Genomic DNA, 18,895 nt, shown 5'->3' on the forward strand with positions numbered 1-18,895 from the left:
GTTTCTCTCTCTCTCCCCCCCCTTCCTCTCTGAAATCAATAAAAATATATTTTTAAAAAAGAAATGTTAAAAATAAAGCCCTTGCTGAAGGAAAAGCAACTTAGATTACCCAATGGATGTCGCAATAATACAAACATGTGTACCTCTGACCTTCTCATGAAGAAAGCTGTGTGCTTTGAAGAGAATCCCTATCCCTCTGCCTCAAATGCAGCTGTAACATTTTAGTGGTTAGCCATCAGGATATTCATTCAGGTAATGTTTTCCTACTAGGAATTACAAACTTCAAATGCTTTTAAACCTTAAAAATATTTAAAAACAAATTAAAAGGGTATGCTAATCCCTACATTTTTCTTTTTTAAAACAAATTATGAGATATCAATATACAACTATTAAATGGCCAAAATCTGGAACACTGACAACACCAAATGCAGGCAAGAATGTGGAGCAACAGGAACGCTCATTCATTGCTGGTGGGAATGCAAAATGGTACAGCCACTTTGGAAGACAGTTTAGTGGTTTCTTAAACTAAGCATACTCTTTCCATATGATTCAGCAATCATGCTCCTTGGTATATACCAAAGTAGTGGACACTTATGTCCACATAAAAACCTGCACACAGATGTTTATAACAGTTTTAATCATAATTGTCCAAACTTGTAAGCAACCAAGATGTCCTTCAGTAGGGGAATGGATTAATAAACTGGTACATCCAGACAATGGAATATTATTCATCGATAATAAGAAATGAGCTATCAAGTCATGAAAAGACATGGAGGAACCTTAAATGCATATTACTAAATAAAAGAAGCCAATCTGAAAGGCTTCATACTCTATGATTACAAGAATATGACATTCTGGAAAAGGCAAAACTATGGAGACAATAAAATGACCAGTGGTTACTAGGGGTTAAAGAGGAGACAGGGGCAAATAGGTGGAACACAGAGGACTTTTAAGGCAGTGAGAGAATTCTGTGTGATACCATAATGGTGGATACATGCCATTATACATTTGTCCAAACCCATAGAATACACAACACCAACAGTAAGTCCTAACGGGTCTTATGGGTGATAATGATGTGTCAGTATAGGTGCAGCAATTGTAACAAATGTAGCACTCCTGTGGGGGATGTTGAAAATGGGGTAAGCTAGGCATGTGTGGGGGCAGGAGGTATATGGGAAATCTCTGTATCTTCCTCTCAGTTTTACTGTGAACCTAAAACTACTCTAAAGAAAATAAAGTCTTTTATTTAAAAAAAGTTGCTGTTTCAACTCTCCCTTTCCCACAGAATGGACTCTTGTCTTTTTGCATTTGCTTTGGGGGCAGGTGCCTGGGGTGGGCAGGGTAGGAAAGGGAGACCAGAAAGAGACAGTCCCTCCGCTCACCGCTTGGCTTCCTCCAGCCGGCACAGGTACTGATAGGCAACGTTCTGCCGCCTCTGCTCATCCATCTCCTCGGCTGTGAGGCGTTCATCTGAGGAGTGAAGGGAAGGCCAATGAAGGGAGCGATGCACAGAGGGCCATGGCAGTGAAGCTGCTTCTTGGTAGACTTTCTTAAGCAACTCTGCTCGGAGACCAGAATCATCTCCCAAATATGTTTCCCATTTCCCAGGACAACCCGACTCCAATCTTCTGCTCCCATCCAGTAAAGCTATTCTAGTCAGCACCCTGTAGAAGGGTGGCCTTTGTACCCTGTATCAGGGGGATCTGTCCTGTATTGGAGGAACTCCTTCCCATTCCTCGTCAATCTTCCTAACCTCCTCCTTCCCAAGTCTACATGGACCTTCTCTCAGGGCCTCTCAGCTGGGATATCCAGATCCCTCCTTGGCTGGCAAATTAGCTTATTTTATCCCTAATTAATTCTCAGTTCTCCAATAACTGACTTGTGTCATCCTCCTTAAGTACTCTTCCTGAGGCTAGGTCCGTGGTCAGCAAACCGCGGCTCGCGAGCCACATGCGGCTCTTTGGCCCCTTGAGTGTGGCTCTTCCACAAAATACCACGTGCGGGCGCACACGTACAGTGCGATTGAAACTTCGTGGCCCATGCGCAGAAGTCGTTTTTCCGGCCTGGGCGAGTCTATTTTGAAGAAGTGGCGTTAGAAGAAGTGGGGGGTGTCGGGCGGGCGGTATTTTGTGGAAGAGCCACAATCAAGGGGCCAAAGAGCCGCATGTGGCTCGTGAGCCGCGGTTTGCCCACCACTGGGCTAGGTTAACAGAACCAACTAGGGCTCATCATTCAACGGCCATTCATTCATTCATTAATTCAATGCCTCCTATATGTCAGTCACTAGGCTAGTGGACCACTACTCTCAAGAATACAGATGTAATTATTAGAACAGAACAACATGTAAGTAAAAAAACTCCAGCCTAATGTGTTAAGTGTGATTATAGCCCATGCATAGTTTATACAAGCAGCAGAGGAAGCAAAGGATTCCACCTATGAGTAGAATCTTAAAGAATGAACAGGTGAAAAGGGGGAAAAGGCATTTCAATAGAGAGAACCACGTGAAAAAGGCCATTCACTTGGGATTAAGTGGAAGGACAAAGAATTTTAAAAGATCACAAAGGTAATTTTATTCTCCTTTTTGGTACAGGTCACCTGAGGAGGAAATAATCTCCAGGCTAAATAAAATGCAGACAATACTATGACCCCCAAACTCAAGAATAGGGACTCCCTTAAATGAGATAGCATTCATAGTCTGCCTTAGCCACAGCCTCCCTTTATCCTTCTTCTTCCTTCTCTCCCCAATCCCTCCGGTCTCCTTAGAGAAGACAATACAAAATTAGATATAATGTCTTTTCAATATATCCTATATAATAAAAGCCTAATATGCTAAGTGTCTGGTCATCTGGTTGGCCATTCAACCAATCAAAGTGTAATATGCTAATGATATGCTAAGGCAGCTCAACTGCTCGCTATGATGTGCACTGACCACCAGGGGGCAGACGCTCCGACTGGTAGGTTAGCTTACTGCTGGGGTCCTACCGATTGGGACTGAGTGAGATGGGCTGGACATGCCCTGGAGCCCTCCTGCAGTCACTCCCCAGCTGGCCAACCTCCCACATACCTCCCTGACCCCAATTGTGCACCAGTGGGTCCCTCAGCCTGGCCTGTGCCCTCTTGCAATCCGGCTGAGGGACCCCCCTCCCTGAGTGCACAAATTTCATGCACTGGGCCTCTAGTATATATATATATATGTGTGTGTGTGCTGATTTCAGAGACGAAGGGAGAGGGAAACAGAAACATCAACAATGAGAATCATCGATTGGCTGCCTCCTGCACGCCTTCCACTGGAACCAAGACAGAAACCACCGGGCACTTGCCCTGACCAGGAATCAAACTGTCAAACAGTGACTTCCTGCTTCACAGGTCAAAGCTCAACCACCGAGCCACACCTGCTGGGCTCAATCTGTCTTTGATTCAGCACCTAATGTCATTCCCACTCTTTATCATATTTCTTCTTTATATTGTGTATCCTGCAATGATTTGGGAGAGGGGCAGGGCTTATTTGAATTGGCAGTTAAGCAAGTTAAAACACACACACAATGGTCTTCTCAAGATGGCGGCATAGGTAAACACCGCAGACTGCTGCCATCAGTTCCTCCAATGGGGTGTATAAGGAATAAGTGTTGGTTGCTAAGCATGGAAAATAAACCAGTAAGTGAATGATATCATCTCAGAGTTATGAATCGAGGACTATGAGACATGGGCAGGGCTTTGTACATGCACACACAGAGTCTAAAAAAGATACATCAGTCTTCCTGCCCTACTGATGTCTGGAGCTAGCTTTCCTTCAACAGATTGGTGGACATGGGCTTTGTTTTTTGAATCCCAATGGAGAGGAAAAAGGAAATGTTGCCTTTTATTCAGAAGGTCTGCTGGAAAGCTTTCTGCTGCCCCATTATTCTCATCCCAGTCTCTCTTTCTAAAACAGTGTTTTTGAAAGTGTGGTTCATGGACTAACTGTCCAGACCTACTGGAGCTAAAGCTCTGGGATAGGACTAATGAATTTGCATTTTAAACAAGCTCCCCAGATAATTCTAACACCCTAAAGTTTAGTAGGCATCTGGAAAAGGCATCAAAAAATCAAGGAGCCCCTATGGGGGGAAAAAAACACAACAACTTTCCTCCCACTTTCTAAGTCCCTCTGGCTGGGCTAATAATCAAATTAACATGAGACAGATTAGCAGGAGAAATTTATTATGGATGTACATGCCATAAAAATATAAGACCCAAGGAGGCATGGGGCAGTTGAGGCTTATATGCCATTCTCAACAAAGAAGATGGAGGCAGGGGTCTGGGATTGCAAACGGAAATTAGATAGATAAGTCACCGGTAGATGAAAAAGAGCAAACATGTGGTAAACAAATTCTTGCTGGGCCACCCAGAAACAAGGGTGCACAGAGGGGAGTTCAACAAATAGGCTTTACTGGATTTCTCCCTGTCTATCACATTTAGTTTATACATTAAGCAAGTTTTTCTGAATTCTTTAAGTGGGTAAGGAGAGAGGGTCACAGGTTCTTTCTGAGTCTTGTGTTTCATAATAACTAGCTTAAAATCAATATCTCAAAAGGCATATCCCAAAACTAGCCTCCCTCACCCCCCCTACCATCGCCACCCCCCTCCCCAGCTTCCAGTCCCCTAGCAGCGCTTAACGAGCAGTGCAGCAATCAGTAACTGCTGAACTGTAAGGAGCCATCCAGACCACCTACCTAACATTCTCTCAAAATGTAGGAGCCCTAGAATTAGGGAATAAGGGAGAAAACCCTAACTGTAAGGAGCCATCCAGACCACCTACCTACATTCTCTCAAAATGAAGGAGCCCTAGAATTAGGGAATAAGGGAGAAAACCCTTTGTAAGCACAGAAGTCGGGGAAGTTTTGCTGCTCAGAGCTTCATTCCTGCCCGCAGGAGTCTGGACTCGGTGCTCCCACCCCACTGAACACAGTCCCCCAGGCCTTAGACTGATAGACCCCGCGCCCAGCCCCGCCCCAACCTCTCCCAGGGCCATGGAGTCCCCCACAGGGCACACCACCGCGGGGCCCTCCTCGGCCACTTCTGACACTCACAGACCGCCCGGCCAGGGCCCGCTCCTCTCCCTTCCATGTTTTTCCTTCTCCAGGTTTGAATCTCCCGCCGTCCGCCACTGAACCTCACCGTCACCACGGTCCCACCGAACACTTCCGGTATGCGCGCAGGGAACACTGGGATTTGTAGTTCTAGGTTGCAGAAGCGCGCCACCAGGTGGAGAGGACAAGAGTACCCTTGTGCTTCCCTCCCAGCGGTACCTGGGTTGCTATTCCTCCAGGGCTCCTTAGTTACTAAACCGTCTTAATTTCAAGTAGCTCCTGCCCTTGTCCTCGCCTTTATCATTTCATCCCAGTATTTTCATTAACCTCGCTCTGCTTCCTATCGTATTCTTTGGTCCCACTAACTTGGATGACCTGCTTGGGTGGTGTGGATGCACAGATAAATAAGCACGGTAAATGCCCTAAAGAAGCTTGCTGTTCTGGAATGAGTGATAAACATATAGTCAAATAAATTAGAGGCCAGTGATACACAAAGGATAAGAGTTAATTGCTGTAATGAAGAGCAGTGAAGGATAGGAAGACTTCCTTGAGGTGACAGCTGATTTGGGTTGAAAAGTTAACAAGGATTCAACAGACTGAGGAATTTCAGTCGATGGAAACAGCATGTGCAAAAGCAAGGAGGTGAGTTCAGGAAATTAAAATCGGTTCAGTTTTATAGGAGAACAAAGCTCAGCCAGGGAGATGCAGGAAGTAAGCCAGGAAAGGCACAGAACCAGATCCTGCAGGCCCTGGGGCACCATGGTCTGGGGAGCAGTCACGTGCCAAAAAACACTTTAGATATAGCTCAGAGCCAGATTTACATTTAATTTAATTTATTTATTTATTTATTTTTTTAGCCAGATTTATATTTTATAAAGATTTTGCAGCAGAGGCTTGAAGGAGAGTGAGGCTAGGGAGAGAAACCAATTGGGAGTTTATTGCCACAGCACAGGTGAGAGAAAATAAGGGTCTGAACAAATAAAAACAATTATAACTACAACTATACTGAAAGAATGTGGGGTTTTTTTGTATATTACCATCTGGCATTTCTCCTTTTGCCCTTCTCCCCATGCCACGTTCAAGCAGCTAGGCAGCCTAGGTTCATAGTCTCAGGGGAGAAATGTGAAGGGGGAAAAACAGAAACTATCCAAACCTTCAGAGAAACAGAGGAGACTCAGGGCTGAGACAAAACCGTTTGGGAGATGTGGGGTTTGAAGAGAGTGAGTATTCTCTGAGACCAGAAGGGATTCCCCCTTGCCCTCCACCACCAGCACCAGGGGGGAAGTAGGGAGAATCTAGATGTTGGTGACTCCTGGTGATAGAGATCCCACTCCCTGCTTCCTGGGAAGGACTGAAGGAGCACAGGACCCTGAGAAGGAACAGTTGCATAACCAGCCGGGCAGCTATGCCTTCAGACTGTTGTGCAGAAATTACCCAACCCAGCCAGAAAGGAAGTACCTAGAAGACTTGCTCCCTCTTCTGGTTGTGATGAGGTCCCTGAGCCTGAAAGGCCAGATAGTTAAGAAGAAAGGAGATGTCAGTGGAGAGCAAATAGGTGGCCAAAGACCAGAGGGGCCTCCCCTCTTAAGTCTTAGCACCCATACTTCCCCTAACTTGGACTCTACCTTGGGAGAGAGGAGGAGGCAAACCAAACTGACTCACATTGTTTCCACCACCCCAGTGGGAGCTTGAAACAGGAACTAAGTAGAGATGTAGTCTCAAATACCAGAGTTATAGACCATCACATTAATGTGTATTGAGTGCTTATTATAGGTTGGTACTCTATTTAGCACCATTTTATAAGTACCATCTTATAAGATCTTCACAATATAGATGAGGAAACCAAGGCTTAGAACTGTCACACAGTTAAAAACTGGTAGAGCCAAGATTCAAACTCAGTCCAACACTAAGCTTGAGTTCTTTTAAATTTTCAAACTCATTTCTTTTTATTGATTGATTATTACTATTTTTTATTGATTGATTTTTTAAAGAGAGAAACAGTGATTTGTTGTTCCACTTATTTATGCGTTCTTTTTCAAATTCATTTATTTTTATTGATTGATTGTTATTATTTTTTATTGATTGATTTTTTAAAGAGAAAATCAAAAAATTTGTTGTTCCACTTATTTATGCATTCATTGGTTGATTCTTGTATGTGCCCTGACTGGGGATCAAACTCACAACCTTGGCATATTGGGATGATGCTCTAATCAACGAGCTACCCAGCCACAGCCTCCACGCTTGAGTTCTCAATCACTATATACTATACCACTTCCAAGGCTATGGCTATGAGACTGCAGAGGAGAGGGTACACTGGAGAGAGGTTTCAGAAGTAGAACCAATTGGATTGAGAGCTAGAGGAGAGGGGGGACTCATGGGTTTCTACCAGGTTTCCAGCTTAGAGACCAGGAGCATAGCATGGGTAGATTTGAGGAACTAGGAATTTTGTTTGGACAAACTAAATTGAGAGGTATGCAATGAACAATTATTAGCTTATCAGTGATGTTAAAATCAGAGGGGTGAATAAAATGTTTGTGGAAGAGTATATAAAGGGAGAAAGGAGCAAAGGGCAGAGTGTTGGGGAACACTGGCATTTAAGAGGTGGACAGAGAGCCCAGAAAAGGAGACAGAGAAGTTGGCAGAGCAGGAGAAAGAGAGTCAGGGACACAGAAGCCAAGTAAGGAGAGAGCTGCAAAGATATGTCAGATACAGCAGGAAATCAATCAAGAAAATGATTCCAGAAAATAATCACTAGATCACTCAGAGGTCTTGAGAACCTTGGTGAGAGCAGTTTTGGTCTCTGTCCCCTTCCCAGATCATCCTCTCTCCTTAAGGGAAGCCTGTGGAGGCAACCACAGACTGAGCTGCACATTTGGTTCTGGCCAGGCTGTCATAGTTCTGAAGGCCCAGCCCTGGGCAGAAGCTGCAGGCAGCTGGGAGAGCCTGCCTCTGGCATGGCACAGCAGGCACTCAGCAAAGGCTGACAGGCAAATACAGGTGAGCCCAACAATGTCCTTATAACTTTGTTTCTGGCAAAGTCCTAACTACTCAAAAGAGGCCTTTCCCCAAGAAAAATGCGGACATTTGCTTCCTGATGCCGGCACCCTTGGTGAATTAGGGTGGTTGGTTCCCATTGTTCTGGGGCCTGCTGTCCTCGCATTAAGCAGAACTTGGAGGTTTCAGATCAGTGGAGCTGGGGAAAGGAGTCTGGGGACAGGAAGGCTCTTCTGATCTCCAGGCCTTTGCTAACCGTCAACCTTTCACCCTGTTCCCAACTGTGAAACTACCGCTCAGAAGTAGTGTGTTAAGTGTGTGTGTGTGTGTGTGTGTGTGAGAGAGAGAGAGAGAGAGAGAGAGACAACCCTTGGCTAGTTAGCCCAAAGTTAGAAAACCTGAGGTCTAATCCCAGCTGCATGACTGCTTTGTGACCTCAGGCAAGTCACACCTGCTCTCGGAGCCTGGTCCCCTCCTCTGAAATGAGGGTATGGATAGATGATCTTGGAAGTTGTAACTAGTAACAAGCCCATGATGCTTTGATTCATTGCTTCAAGTGAGAGACTTGAGGGTGTCTCTGCAGGTGGGCAGGAAGGGCAATGAAATTCAAGTTTCTGTGCCCAAGCACCGGGCAGGGTTCAGCACTAAGATAGGGCACCTCTGCTGTCAATCAAATAATTCCCTAGGAGTGGAGGGCGGTACCTGGTTGTCGGGTAACTCGAGGAAGCTCTGAGCAAGGAGCTAGGAGGGGATGTAACCCAAGCCAGAGGGACCATTCCAGAAAGCCAGCTTCGGAGAAGATCGAAAGAGGTAAGGCGTCCTATGGCTGGGACCCCAAAACCTGATGAGGGTAGCCAGGAATGCCTTAGGGATGAAGGCCTTGAAGAGGCAGATTTCCTAGGTGTTCTTAGGAGCAGGAGAAATTTCTTTTAAAAGAGGTAGAGTAGAGAGACAGAATCCTCATTCCTGGAAGTCGGCCCCTTGCCAATTCAATAGCCTCTTCTGCTTTGTGACCCCAGTGCCTCTTATGGCTCCTGGCACAGAGCAGGGGGTCACTGAATATTCATTGAACTGACTTGAATTAGACAGCAGGAACACCTAGATTGTGAGTGGATGGGTGTATGTGGAGGCACAGGATGAAAGAGATGATGGAGGAGAGGTCCTGTGTGTATTCAGTTCATTCGTCCATTCATTTATTCATTCGCTAAACATTCCTATTATAGTAAAATATGTATAACATAAAATGTATAGTTTTAAACCATTATAAGTGGCATTAAGTATACTCATATTGTGCAACCATCAGACCATTCATCTCCATAACCTTTTTATTTCATGTGATAAATATTTACTGAGAATCTATTATGTGCCAGGCCCTTCAAGTTGCTCCAAATCTAATAAGAGAGATAGACAAGAAAGTCAACAACTCTAAGCCAGTGTGATAAATGCCACAAAAGGCATAAGGTGCTATGGGAGTGTATTAGTAGAAGGACCCAGTTGGTGGAGGGAAGGGGACTCTCTGAAGGAAGCTATTACTTGAACTGAGACTGGAAGGAGGACTAAGAATTTGTCAGGACATTAGAGAGAGTTGATATCATGCCCAAGGGAGAGATGAAACAAGGTGAGATGGCACGAGAGAAATTCTTAAAACTCTGAGGTTCACACCAGGGCGGGGGTAGAGCTGGATTGCCCTGGAGCAGTGATTTTTAAAAAATATATATTTTATTGATTTTTTTTTTTTTTTACAGAGAGGAAGGGAGAGGGATAGAGAGTTAGAAACATCGATGAGAGAGAAACATCGATCAGCTGCCTCCTGCACACCCCCCACTGGGGATGTGCCCGCAACCAAGGTACATGCCCTTGACTGGAATCGAACTTGGGACCCTTCAGTCTGCAGGCTGACGCTCTATCCACTGAGCCAAACTGGTTAGGGCTGGAGCAGTGATTTTGTGTGCTGTGTCACACGGGTGTGCCACAAGGATTTTTAGAACACTGATCTCTTTTCCCTTAGATTGTCTAATACAACGTGACAGCAGCCAATTCAACCATAGCCATCCAGTGTGAATGAATCGAAATTATACTTATTTTTTGTCAGATTGACAAAAATATGTTTTTTGGTGTGCTGCAGAATTTAAAATTTTTTTTAAATGTCATGTTTTTATTATTTTAAATGTATTTTTAATTAATTTCAGAGAGGAAGGGAGAGGGAAAAAGAGAAACATCAATGCTGAGAGGGAATCATTGATTGGCTGCCTCCTGCACGTCCCCTAATGGGGATCAAGCCCACAACCCAGGCATATGCCCTTGACTGGAATCGAACCCGGGACCCTCCAGTCCGCAGGCCCACGCTCTATCCACCGAGCCAAACCAGCTAGGGCGTGCTGCAGAATTTTAGTAATCATATGTTTAGTTTACATGTGCCACGAAATGAAAAAGGTTGAAAATCGCTGCCCTGGAGGGATCCTGCTTTGGAGAAAGCGAAGGCTGACATGTTGAACCCTGTGCTTTCCATTGTCAGTACGATGTCTTCCCCCAACCCTGAGGGTACCCCACAAGAGCCTGAGACTGAGCCCTCCAGCTCCCAGGAGAAAAAGAAGAAAAGCAAGTGTCAGCAGCATGAGGCCAGCATCCAAGTCCTCACCAGGGCTGGCCACAGGGCCCTACTGGCTCGCCAGAACCATGAGGCCTTGACCAGCTTCCAGAGGGCCTTCCTCCTGGCCTCCAAGGCCTCACGGGAGAGGGACACTCCTCTTCTCCGGGCCTGTGCCTTCAACCTGGGGGCTGCCTACGTGGAGACTGGGGACCCAGCCAGAGGCCTTGAGCTGCTCCTAAGGGCCCAACCTGAAGAGAAGGCACAGGGCAGGTGTCATGGTGACCAGTGTTTCAATGTGGCTTTGGCCTACCAAGCCCTGGGCAACCTGCCTCAAGCGTTGGCCTGGTACCACAGGGCCCTGGGCCACTACCAGCCACTGGGTGACCAGGGGCAGGCCCAGGCAAAAATGGGAGCCTGCTACCAGGCTCTGGGACAGCCTGAGCTAGCAGCCCAGTGCTTGCAGGAAGCAAGCCAGGCCTATGCCCAAGCAGGGCAGCCCCAGGCCGCAGCCCTGGCTTTGGGGGCTGCGGCGGGGTGTATGCTGAAGAGCGGGCAGCACGGCGTGGGTGAAGTGGTGCAGGTGCTGGAGGAGAGCTGGCGGCTGGCGGAGATGAGCACTGAGCGCCGACTGCTTGGTGAGGCCTTTGGTCAGAGGAGTGTGGGCTCTGACCTGGCGACACTGAGAGGTGGGGTGGAAGCAGGGGCATGTCTGTGGCTGGGGAAGGGGATGGTGGGACCCTTTGAGCGCGGGACAGGGGTCTACCTGGCTACCAGTGACCCCGGCCTTGCCTTCTAGGGCAGCTCTATAATGACCTGGGCCTGGGCTACTCCCAGCTCCAGCTGTTCCCACTAGCAGTAGAGGCCTTCCTGCAGGCCTTGCCCTTATGCCGGGGGCCAGGAGAGGAAGCTACGGTGCTGAGAAACCTTGGGATGGCCCACAATGCCCTTGGCAAGTACCAGGAAGCCCGGGGGTTTCACCAGAAAGCTGCTGACCTGCATGGTGAGTACCAGGGGCCCAAAGGCTGAAGAGTGAATGGACCTTTAGGACTCGTTATGGGTCAGGAAGCCCAGAAGCAGGGGGCTGGAGATGCAGGAGATGGGATAGCGGATAGGACAGAGGGTTGTGGGCCCGAAGGCTGAGGCCTAGGAAAGGGAAGGCAGCAATGGGCAGAAGGAAGAGCTATCAGTACCTGCCTTGCCTGCCTCACAAGATCATTGCGTGGCTCAGAGTCCCCAGGGAGAGGCGTTCAGGCCAAAACTCAGGACTGAGGAGCAGCTGAATGTGGTACTGAAAGTCTGGGCCTTGAGGCACATCTGAAGGTGTGTTGGGGCTGAGCACTGGCATTCCTGCAAACCCTGTTCTGGTTGTTGGGGGGTGGGGTCCTGATACCCCAGCGGCCAAGGTCCCCCTTAGAATTGGGTGGGCTCTGTCATCAGGTTCTGTGGGGCAGCGGTGGGAGCAAGGCCGGAGCTTTGGCAGCCTGGCATTTGCACTGAGCCAGCTGGGGGACCACAAGGCCGCCAGAGACAACTACCTCCATGCTCTGCAGGCTGCCCAGGACACTGGTGAGGGTGAGGGGGTTTGTGAGTGGCTTGGGGGTGGTGGAGCAAAGGCTGGGAGTCCTTGGGGCTGGTGGGGAGGCAGATTGGGAGTTGGAGGTGGGGAATGGGGAGAGCCTCTGGGGGGGAGGGTTGGGGAGGTAGGAGCCATAAAAGGACCTCTCAGGCTCTCTTCCCCAGGGGACGTGAAGGGGCAGTGGCAGGCCTGCGAGGGTCTGGGGGCTGCTGCAGCCAGACTGGGGCAGCATGACCAGGCCTTGAAGTACTATAAGGAGGCGCTGGCCCAGTGTCAGGTGAGAACTCCCATCCCAGAATCTCACTCTTCCTGTTGGCCTTCTCCGGCTAACAGTCCTGCCTCATGTCTTGTCTTCTCTGCATCATTCATTCACTCATCGAACATGCACTGGGCACATGTGTGCTAAGTCCTGGGACACTACTGTGAGGAAGAATTTGTCTCTGTCCACAGTTCTGGGCAGGACCCTGGCAAAAGCATGGGGGTGGGGCAAAAGAGAAGGAAGACAAAACCCCCTTCCTTTCTCCCTTTCCTGTTTCTTTCTTCCCCAAATCCCAGAGAACCACAAAGCCCAGGCCCTCCCCCATCACTGCATTATCCTCCCTCTCCCCAGAAGGAGCCAGATTCTGTGCGAGAACGGCTGGTGGCCAAGCTGGCGGACGCCATGAGGACCCACTTGGCTCAGGGTGGGCTGGACCCAACTCACACCCCGGTGAGCTGACACCCGAGACAAGGAGCTGGGGGCGGGGAGAGGTTGCCTGGAGGAGGAAGAGGTAAGGTAAGCAGAGCTGATGTTCTCAGGGATGCCGTGCCTGACTGCTCTTCTGTGTTCGTGTGCCCCTGGGCCAGCATAAGGTACAGGTATCACTTTCCCAAGGCCGCCTGGGGGTGGGAGGTGGGCGGGGGATTATGGCCTGTGTTCAACACTAGGGCTGTGCCAGGGCCTTAGCTGAGTGGTAACGAGCTGTGCAGTCAGGGACCCTGAGCCACACCAAGGAGGAGGTGGTGTCTTAAGTTTTCGGCTGCAGTTCTCAAAAGGGCCACAGGATGGGGGCAGTGCTCCAAGGAAGTCCCTCTCTCCCATCGCTGGTTCTCTGGGGCCGTTTCTCCAGGACCTCCACCATGCTCTTCCTCTGGCTCTCCACCTCTCAGCCTCTTCAACTGCCTGCTCCCCCACCCTCTGAGATGCCCTCAGGAAACCGCCCATCCCAGGAATTGAAATTACACTTTAGTATTTATTATATTTATTTAACAGGTTTTATGTCTTCTCTCTTTTTTTTCTTTTGTTAATCCTCACCCAAGGACAGTTTTTCCATTGATTTTTAGAGAGCAGAAGAGAGGGGGGCAGGATAGAGAGAGAAAGAGGAAGATCAATATGAGAGAGACACATTAATTGGTTCCCTCCCACCACACCCCGACTGACCAGGCGGAGATTGAACCTGCAACCCAGGCACATGCCCTGGACCAGAACTCGAACCTGCAATCCTTCATTACGTGGGCCAATGCTCCAACCACTCAGCAACACCAGCCAGGGCATGTCTTCTCTTATTTTAAAGACTGGGACACCCTATTTATAATTTGCAAGCAATATTAAATTAGCCTGCCCAGCCAGAATGGCTCAGTTTGCTTGAGCATCGTCCTGTGCACCAAAAGGTTGCCAGTTCCATTTCTGGGTTGCGGGCTGGGGCACATACGGAAGGCAATCAATTATCGTTTCTCACATTGATGCTTCTCTCTCTTTCTCCCTTCCTCTCTCTAAGCATGTCCTCAGGTGAGGAATAAAACGAATTAAATCAGCCTGGTACAGAAAGAGGACTGAACTGGGAGTCAAGGGACCTGGGGTTCCACCCAAAATGGGCCACCAGCTTTCTGTGACTTTGCTTTTGGAGGCCTCAAGCAGGATGGGGTGGTGGTCAGGCCCTGGCCACATCTGACAGTCCATGAGCCTGAGCTCTAACATGATAGTTCCTAGTGGGGACCTTGACCGAAGAAAAGGCCTCACCCTGAAACTGTATTCTCAGGCCTGTGGCGTAGCCCAGTTTGCTCTGGCACTTCTCTGTCTCTGGGGCCAGGTCTCTGGAGGGAACATGTGCTCATGTGCACATCCACAGCCATTTTTCTGAAACCGATTCCCTTTACTCCCCTTCGTTCCCAGATCTCAGCTCCAGGGAAGCCTCAGCCTCCAGGTGGGGCCGGCCCGGCAGGGACTCCAGCCAGACTGGGAAGAAGCCCCGCAGAAGCAAAGCACAGGTGAGTGGGGTGGATGTGGCTTCTGGAGGGTGTTGGGAGGTGTTGCAGCAGTGCTGTGGGGGTTGGGGGCCTCATAGGTACCCCAGGAAGGAGGGCACCTGATTGGGTGCCCCTTGGCCCCCTGTTACCTGACCCTATAGAGCAGTGGTTCTCAACCTTCTGGCCCTTTAAATACAGTTCCTCATGTTGTGACCCAACCATAAAATTATTTTCGTTGCTACTTCATAACTGTCATGTTGCTACTGTTATGAATCGTAATGTAAATATCTGATATGCAGGATGGTCTTAGGCGACCCCTGTGAAAGGGTCGTTCGACCGCCAAAGGGGTCGCGACCCACAGGTTGAGAACCGCTGCTATAGTGTCTAGTATAGTATAGGGGCAGTGCTCCACGTAAGGTTTTATGTCTTCTCTCTTTCTCTTTTTCTTTTTTCTTTTGTTAATCCTCACCCAAGGATAGTTTTTCCATTGATTTTTAGAGAGCAGAAGAGAAGGGAGCGGGGGAGAGAGAGAAAGAGAAAGATCAATATGAGAGAGACACATTAATTGGTTGCCTCCCACCACACCCCGACTGACTAGGCGGAGATTGAACCTGCAACCCAGGCACATGCCCTGGACCAGAACTCGGACTAGTATAGACCTTTGGGTGGGTGAAGAGTTGGAGGAGGGCCTCGAGGAGAAAGAGGAAGAAAGCTTCATGAAAGTTCCCTGCGACTGGGTTGGCTTGGGCAGGGACTGGAGTGGGAGTAGGTGTAGGCTGTCCCGGCTGAGGGGAGCACTCTCCCCACTCCCTTCTTTCCTCCCACCCCAGGCCTAACACCCAGAACCAGCCCTACCCCCATTTTTGCTCCTCTCTCAAGACCTGGCCCATTTTCCCGACTCTTTCTGGATCACCTCTTCCTCCTTGCTTCCACAGCCTTCCTAACTTCTAGATCTGCATCTCAGAGCACCAGGGTTTGTTGGAAGCCTACTAGGTGACAGGTAACTGGTGCTTTTCTTACCCTACCTTGCTGTTTACTAGTCTCTTCCCTCAAAGGCTTCCAAATCTAGCAGCAGAGTTCCTTGCTTTTTGCTGACTTGAATTCACTGACATCTTTTTAGTGTGTTTCCTTCCAGGCACTGCAAGTCATCCCCATGCCTAGCCACTAGACAGCCCAGGCTCGTCAATCTTACCTGCCCCAAACCATAGTTCTTGGTGTACGTACCTACAGTGACCAACACACTTCCTCACACCTCCCTCCTTGTTCTCCCAAAGCGTTCTCTCTTCCACCAGGATGGTTCTGGACCTAGTGCCCATCTCTCATTTGGAGACCATTCCCCCCACCCCCAGAATGGAGTGCTCTGGCATCCTGGCCAGTGACCCCCAAGCCAATGAGTGGGTCCCTGGGGGAGGGAAGGAGACCTGGAGAATGGATAAAGGGAGTAGGAGAGGATGTGACTTTGGACCATTTTAATGGGACATTATTGCTGTTAAAGTTGGGGGAAGGTATGGACTGGTGCTTGGGAATATATAGTGCTCTGAGCCTCTTTGTCTTTGCTCCTTAGTAATCTGAACGACTTTTACCCAGCTCAGGAGGCCTGGCCGGTCCCCTGCCTCCTGCACGGCCTGACTGTAGATCTCAGAGAAAGGAAGAGCCCCGCTGAACGTGGGGATATGCAGCTTACATCTCCTCCCTACTGCTCTGCAGCCCACCGGCAGAGGTAAGGGCTAGAGAGGGCAGCAGAAGCTGGAGGCAGAGCAGGCTGCCTCTGCTCTTTCCATAGCCACTCCCACTGGCAAGCTCTGCCCTGCCTCCTTCAGGTCATTCAAACAGCCCAGGGAGACCTCCAGCAGGGACCCACCAAGGAGACCCACCACATCTGGCTTCTGCATGATCATGTGACCCCACCCTACTGGCCTCAGCGGTACCTCCCCAACATACACACTTGAGGGTTTCTGGGACCAAGACCCTTCCCAGTTGTTCAGTGCTGTATAGACACGGATTACAACACAGACAGCAAGTGGGCTCCTGAGCAGGCGGCACAAGGGCTTTGCAGTCTCAGCACTGAGGCCGCTCGCCTTGCTGGGAGTTTTGGACTCAACAGGCAAAAGCAAAAAGGGAAATGAATGGTGAATCTCCCCCTGTTCGTTCTGGATCCAAACCTCATGATCACTTAGGCCAGTGGTTCTCAACCTTCCTAATGCCGCGACCCTTTAATACAGTTCCTCATGTTGTGGTGACCCCCAACCATAAAATTATTTTCGTTGCTACTTCATAACTGTAATTTTGCTACTGTTATGCATCGTAATGTAAATATCTGATATGCAGGATGTATTTTCATTGTTACAAATTGAACATAATTAAAGCATAGTGATTAATCACAAAAACAATATGTAATTATATATGTGTTTTCCGATGGTCTTAGGCGACCCCTGTGAAAGGGGCGACCCCTGTGAAAGGGTCGTTCGACCCCCCAAAGGGGTTGCGACCCACAGGTTGAGAACCGCTGACTGAGGCCCTTTCCAGTTCTAAAAACTGTAACTTCTTGACCAAGAGGCTTTGAAGTCAATGACTCTCCAGACCTCCATTTTCTCATATGGGAAATGGGGTTATAATACTATAGAAGGTACAGCTGAACCAACCATGCACTCCACTTCCTCCATGAAACAGCAGGGGCTGGATGCAGGCCCCTGAGGCCGGTAGCCTGTGGCACAACTGCTGCCAGTAGCCACAACAATGATACTCAATATGGGTTTTTAGTCACTTAGCACATGCCACACATTGTTCTAAGTGCTTCACAAGTATTTTCTCCTTTAATCACAACAGGCAAATCCCCTTTCACAGTGAGGAATAGAGAGCAAAGAAATCTAAGTTGTTTGTCTTCCCAGGTCACACTAGTAGTAAGTGGAGAAGCCGTGATTCTAACCTAGGTAGTGAGTCCCTTCTTCTGTAATGCTGGGCAGTTCCACGCCCGGTTAAGCCATTGTTTACTTGACAACAAATGTATTTATGCTGGTTGTATGTGTTATTGTAATTTAATTAAATATTATATAAATTGCTGAGCCAAGAGTATGATTAGGAATCGAATCTGCATCCTCTCAGTGCATGGGACGACGGGGTTAGATGCCCAGTAGGGGACGTGCTGGAGACAGCTAATGGTGTTTCTTAGAGATGTTTCACTATCCCTCTCCCTTCCTCTCTCTCTCTAAATCAATAAAAACATATTTTTTAAAAAAAACAACATATTTGTAGAGGACCTACTATGTGCTAGGCACAGAAGTAGGTGCTGGGGACACATCTGTTAATCTTCCTTATGTAAATGGAGTATATTATTTTGTATTGATTAGGATGCAGTTTTACCAATTATATAACAAAAGCCAACATAACAGTGCCTGTATCCAGAGAGAACTCTATTCCTGTCTCATATAAGTAACCCAGGGCTAATATAGTGCTCTGTGGAGCTTGGGGAGGTAGGCAGGATAGTCTGCCATCCTCAACCTGGGATTTACATCTCATGGTCTAAATGATTGCTCCAGCTCCAGTATAATACCTTCCTTCTAGCCAGTAAGAAGAGGAAGTGGAAGAAAACAACTTTTTAAAGGTTATGACTTATCAGTTACATATATCATTTCTTCTCAAATCTCACTGGTCAGAGTTTAGTCTCACGTGTATGGTTAGCTGCTGCAAGGAAGACTGGAAAATGCAGTGTTAGATGGGCATCCATGAGGCCAGATAGATTTCAGGGATTCTGTTATCAAAGGAAAAAAGAACAGATTTTGAGGGATAAGTAGCAGTGTCTGCCACCCAGGAGTATTGCCAATTCAGTATTAACCATCACTGGCTCTACCATTTAATAACTGTATTATCTTAGAAAAATTACTTGATTTCTCTCTGCCATTCAATTTCCTTATCTATAACATGAGGATAAAAATATATCATAGGGTTGACAGGATTAAATTAGATAATCTATGTAAAGCATCTGGCACTCAGTAGGTGGTCAACCCATGTTCCCTTTCTAAATTGACTTTGAAGGTATTTCCCAAAGAAACTCCAAAATTGAGAAATAGCAACAAAGTGGACTACGGGAGAGGGGGGGGAGAGGGGTGGGGGGGTTGATGCGGGAGGCAGCTGATTGATGCTTCCCTCTCATTGATGTTTCTGGCTCTCTATCCCTCTCCCTTCCTCTCTGTAAAAAATCAATAAAATATATATTTTTTTAAAAAAGAACACTAGCTTAATTTACTGAGTCCTGAGTACCCGCTCCTGCCGACGCTCTGCATGCATTTACCCTATGAGATGCATGTACCTTCCTCCATTTTACAGACAGGACACGGAAACTTGGAGTATCCACATTCCCCCAGTTAGTTAGCAGCAGGGCAGGAACCCGGGCTCACAGCTACTCTCAACTTGAAGAACTGGGCGCGCGGCAGAGCGAGCGGGAGC

General features: G+C 48.1%; 3 protein-coding genes across 3 annotated transcripts in view; 2 read left to right on the forward strand and 1 right to left on the reverse strand.

Moving 5' to 3' along the window:
* The window catches only part of IQGAP3 (IQ motif containing GTPase activating protein 3), a 41,034-nt gene extending 35,898 nt beyond the window's left edge, over nt 1–5,136 (reverse strand). The window contains exons 1-2 of the mRNA XM_005867592.2: nt 5,067–5,136; nt 1,383–1,470 (exon numbers count right to left, since the gene is read on the reverse strand). Of these exons, the coding sequence (XP_005867654.1) occupies nt 1,383–1,470; nt 5,067–5,103 (125 nt within the window). The 5' untranslated portion in view covers nt 5,104–5,136. The remainder of the gene's footprint in view (nt 1–1,382; nt 1,471–5,066) is intronic.
* Nucleotides 5,137–8,790: 3,654 nt separating this feature from the next.
* On the forward strand, nt 8,791–16,657 carry TTC24 (tetratricopeptide repeat domain 24). Its single transcript, XM_014540845.1, has 9 exons — nt 8,791–8,870; nt 10,576–11,285; nt 11,447–11,650; nt 12,088–12,216; nt 12,391–12,503; nt 12,837–12,935; nt 14,379–14,473; nt 16,017–16,172; nt 16,273–16,657. Exons 2-9 carry the CDS (start codon nt 10,580–10,582, stop codon nt 16,352–16,354), a joined length of 1,584 nt encoding a protein of 527 aa, XP_014396331.1. The 5' UTR covers nt 8,791–8,870; nt 10,576–10,579; the 3' UTR covers nt 16,355–16,657.
* A 475-nt stretch (nt 16,658–17,132) lies between these two features.
* The window catches only part of APOA1BP (apolipoprotein A-I binding protein), a 4,619-nt gene continuing 2,856 nt past the window's right edge, over nt 17,133–18,895 (forward strand). The window contains exon 1 of the mRNA XM_014540651.1: nt 17,133–17,151. Coding sequence (XP_014396137.1) covers nt 17,133–17,151 — 19 coding nt within the window. The remainder of the gene's footprint in view (nt 17,152–18,895) is intronic.

Source organism: Myotis brandtii, unplaced genomic scaffold (assembly GCF_000412655.1).
Source record: "Myotis brandtii unplaced genomic scaffold, ASM41265v1 scaffold250, whole genome shotgun sequence".
In the NCBI taxonomy this organism is placed as follows: Eukaryota; Metazoa; Chordata; class Mammalia; order Chiroptera; family Vespertilionidae; genus Myotis; species Myotis brandtii.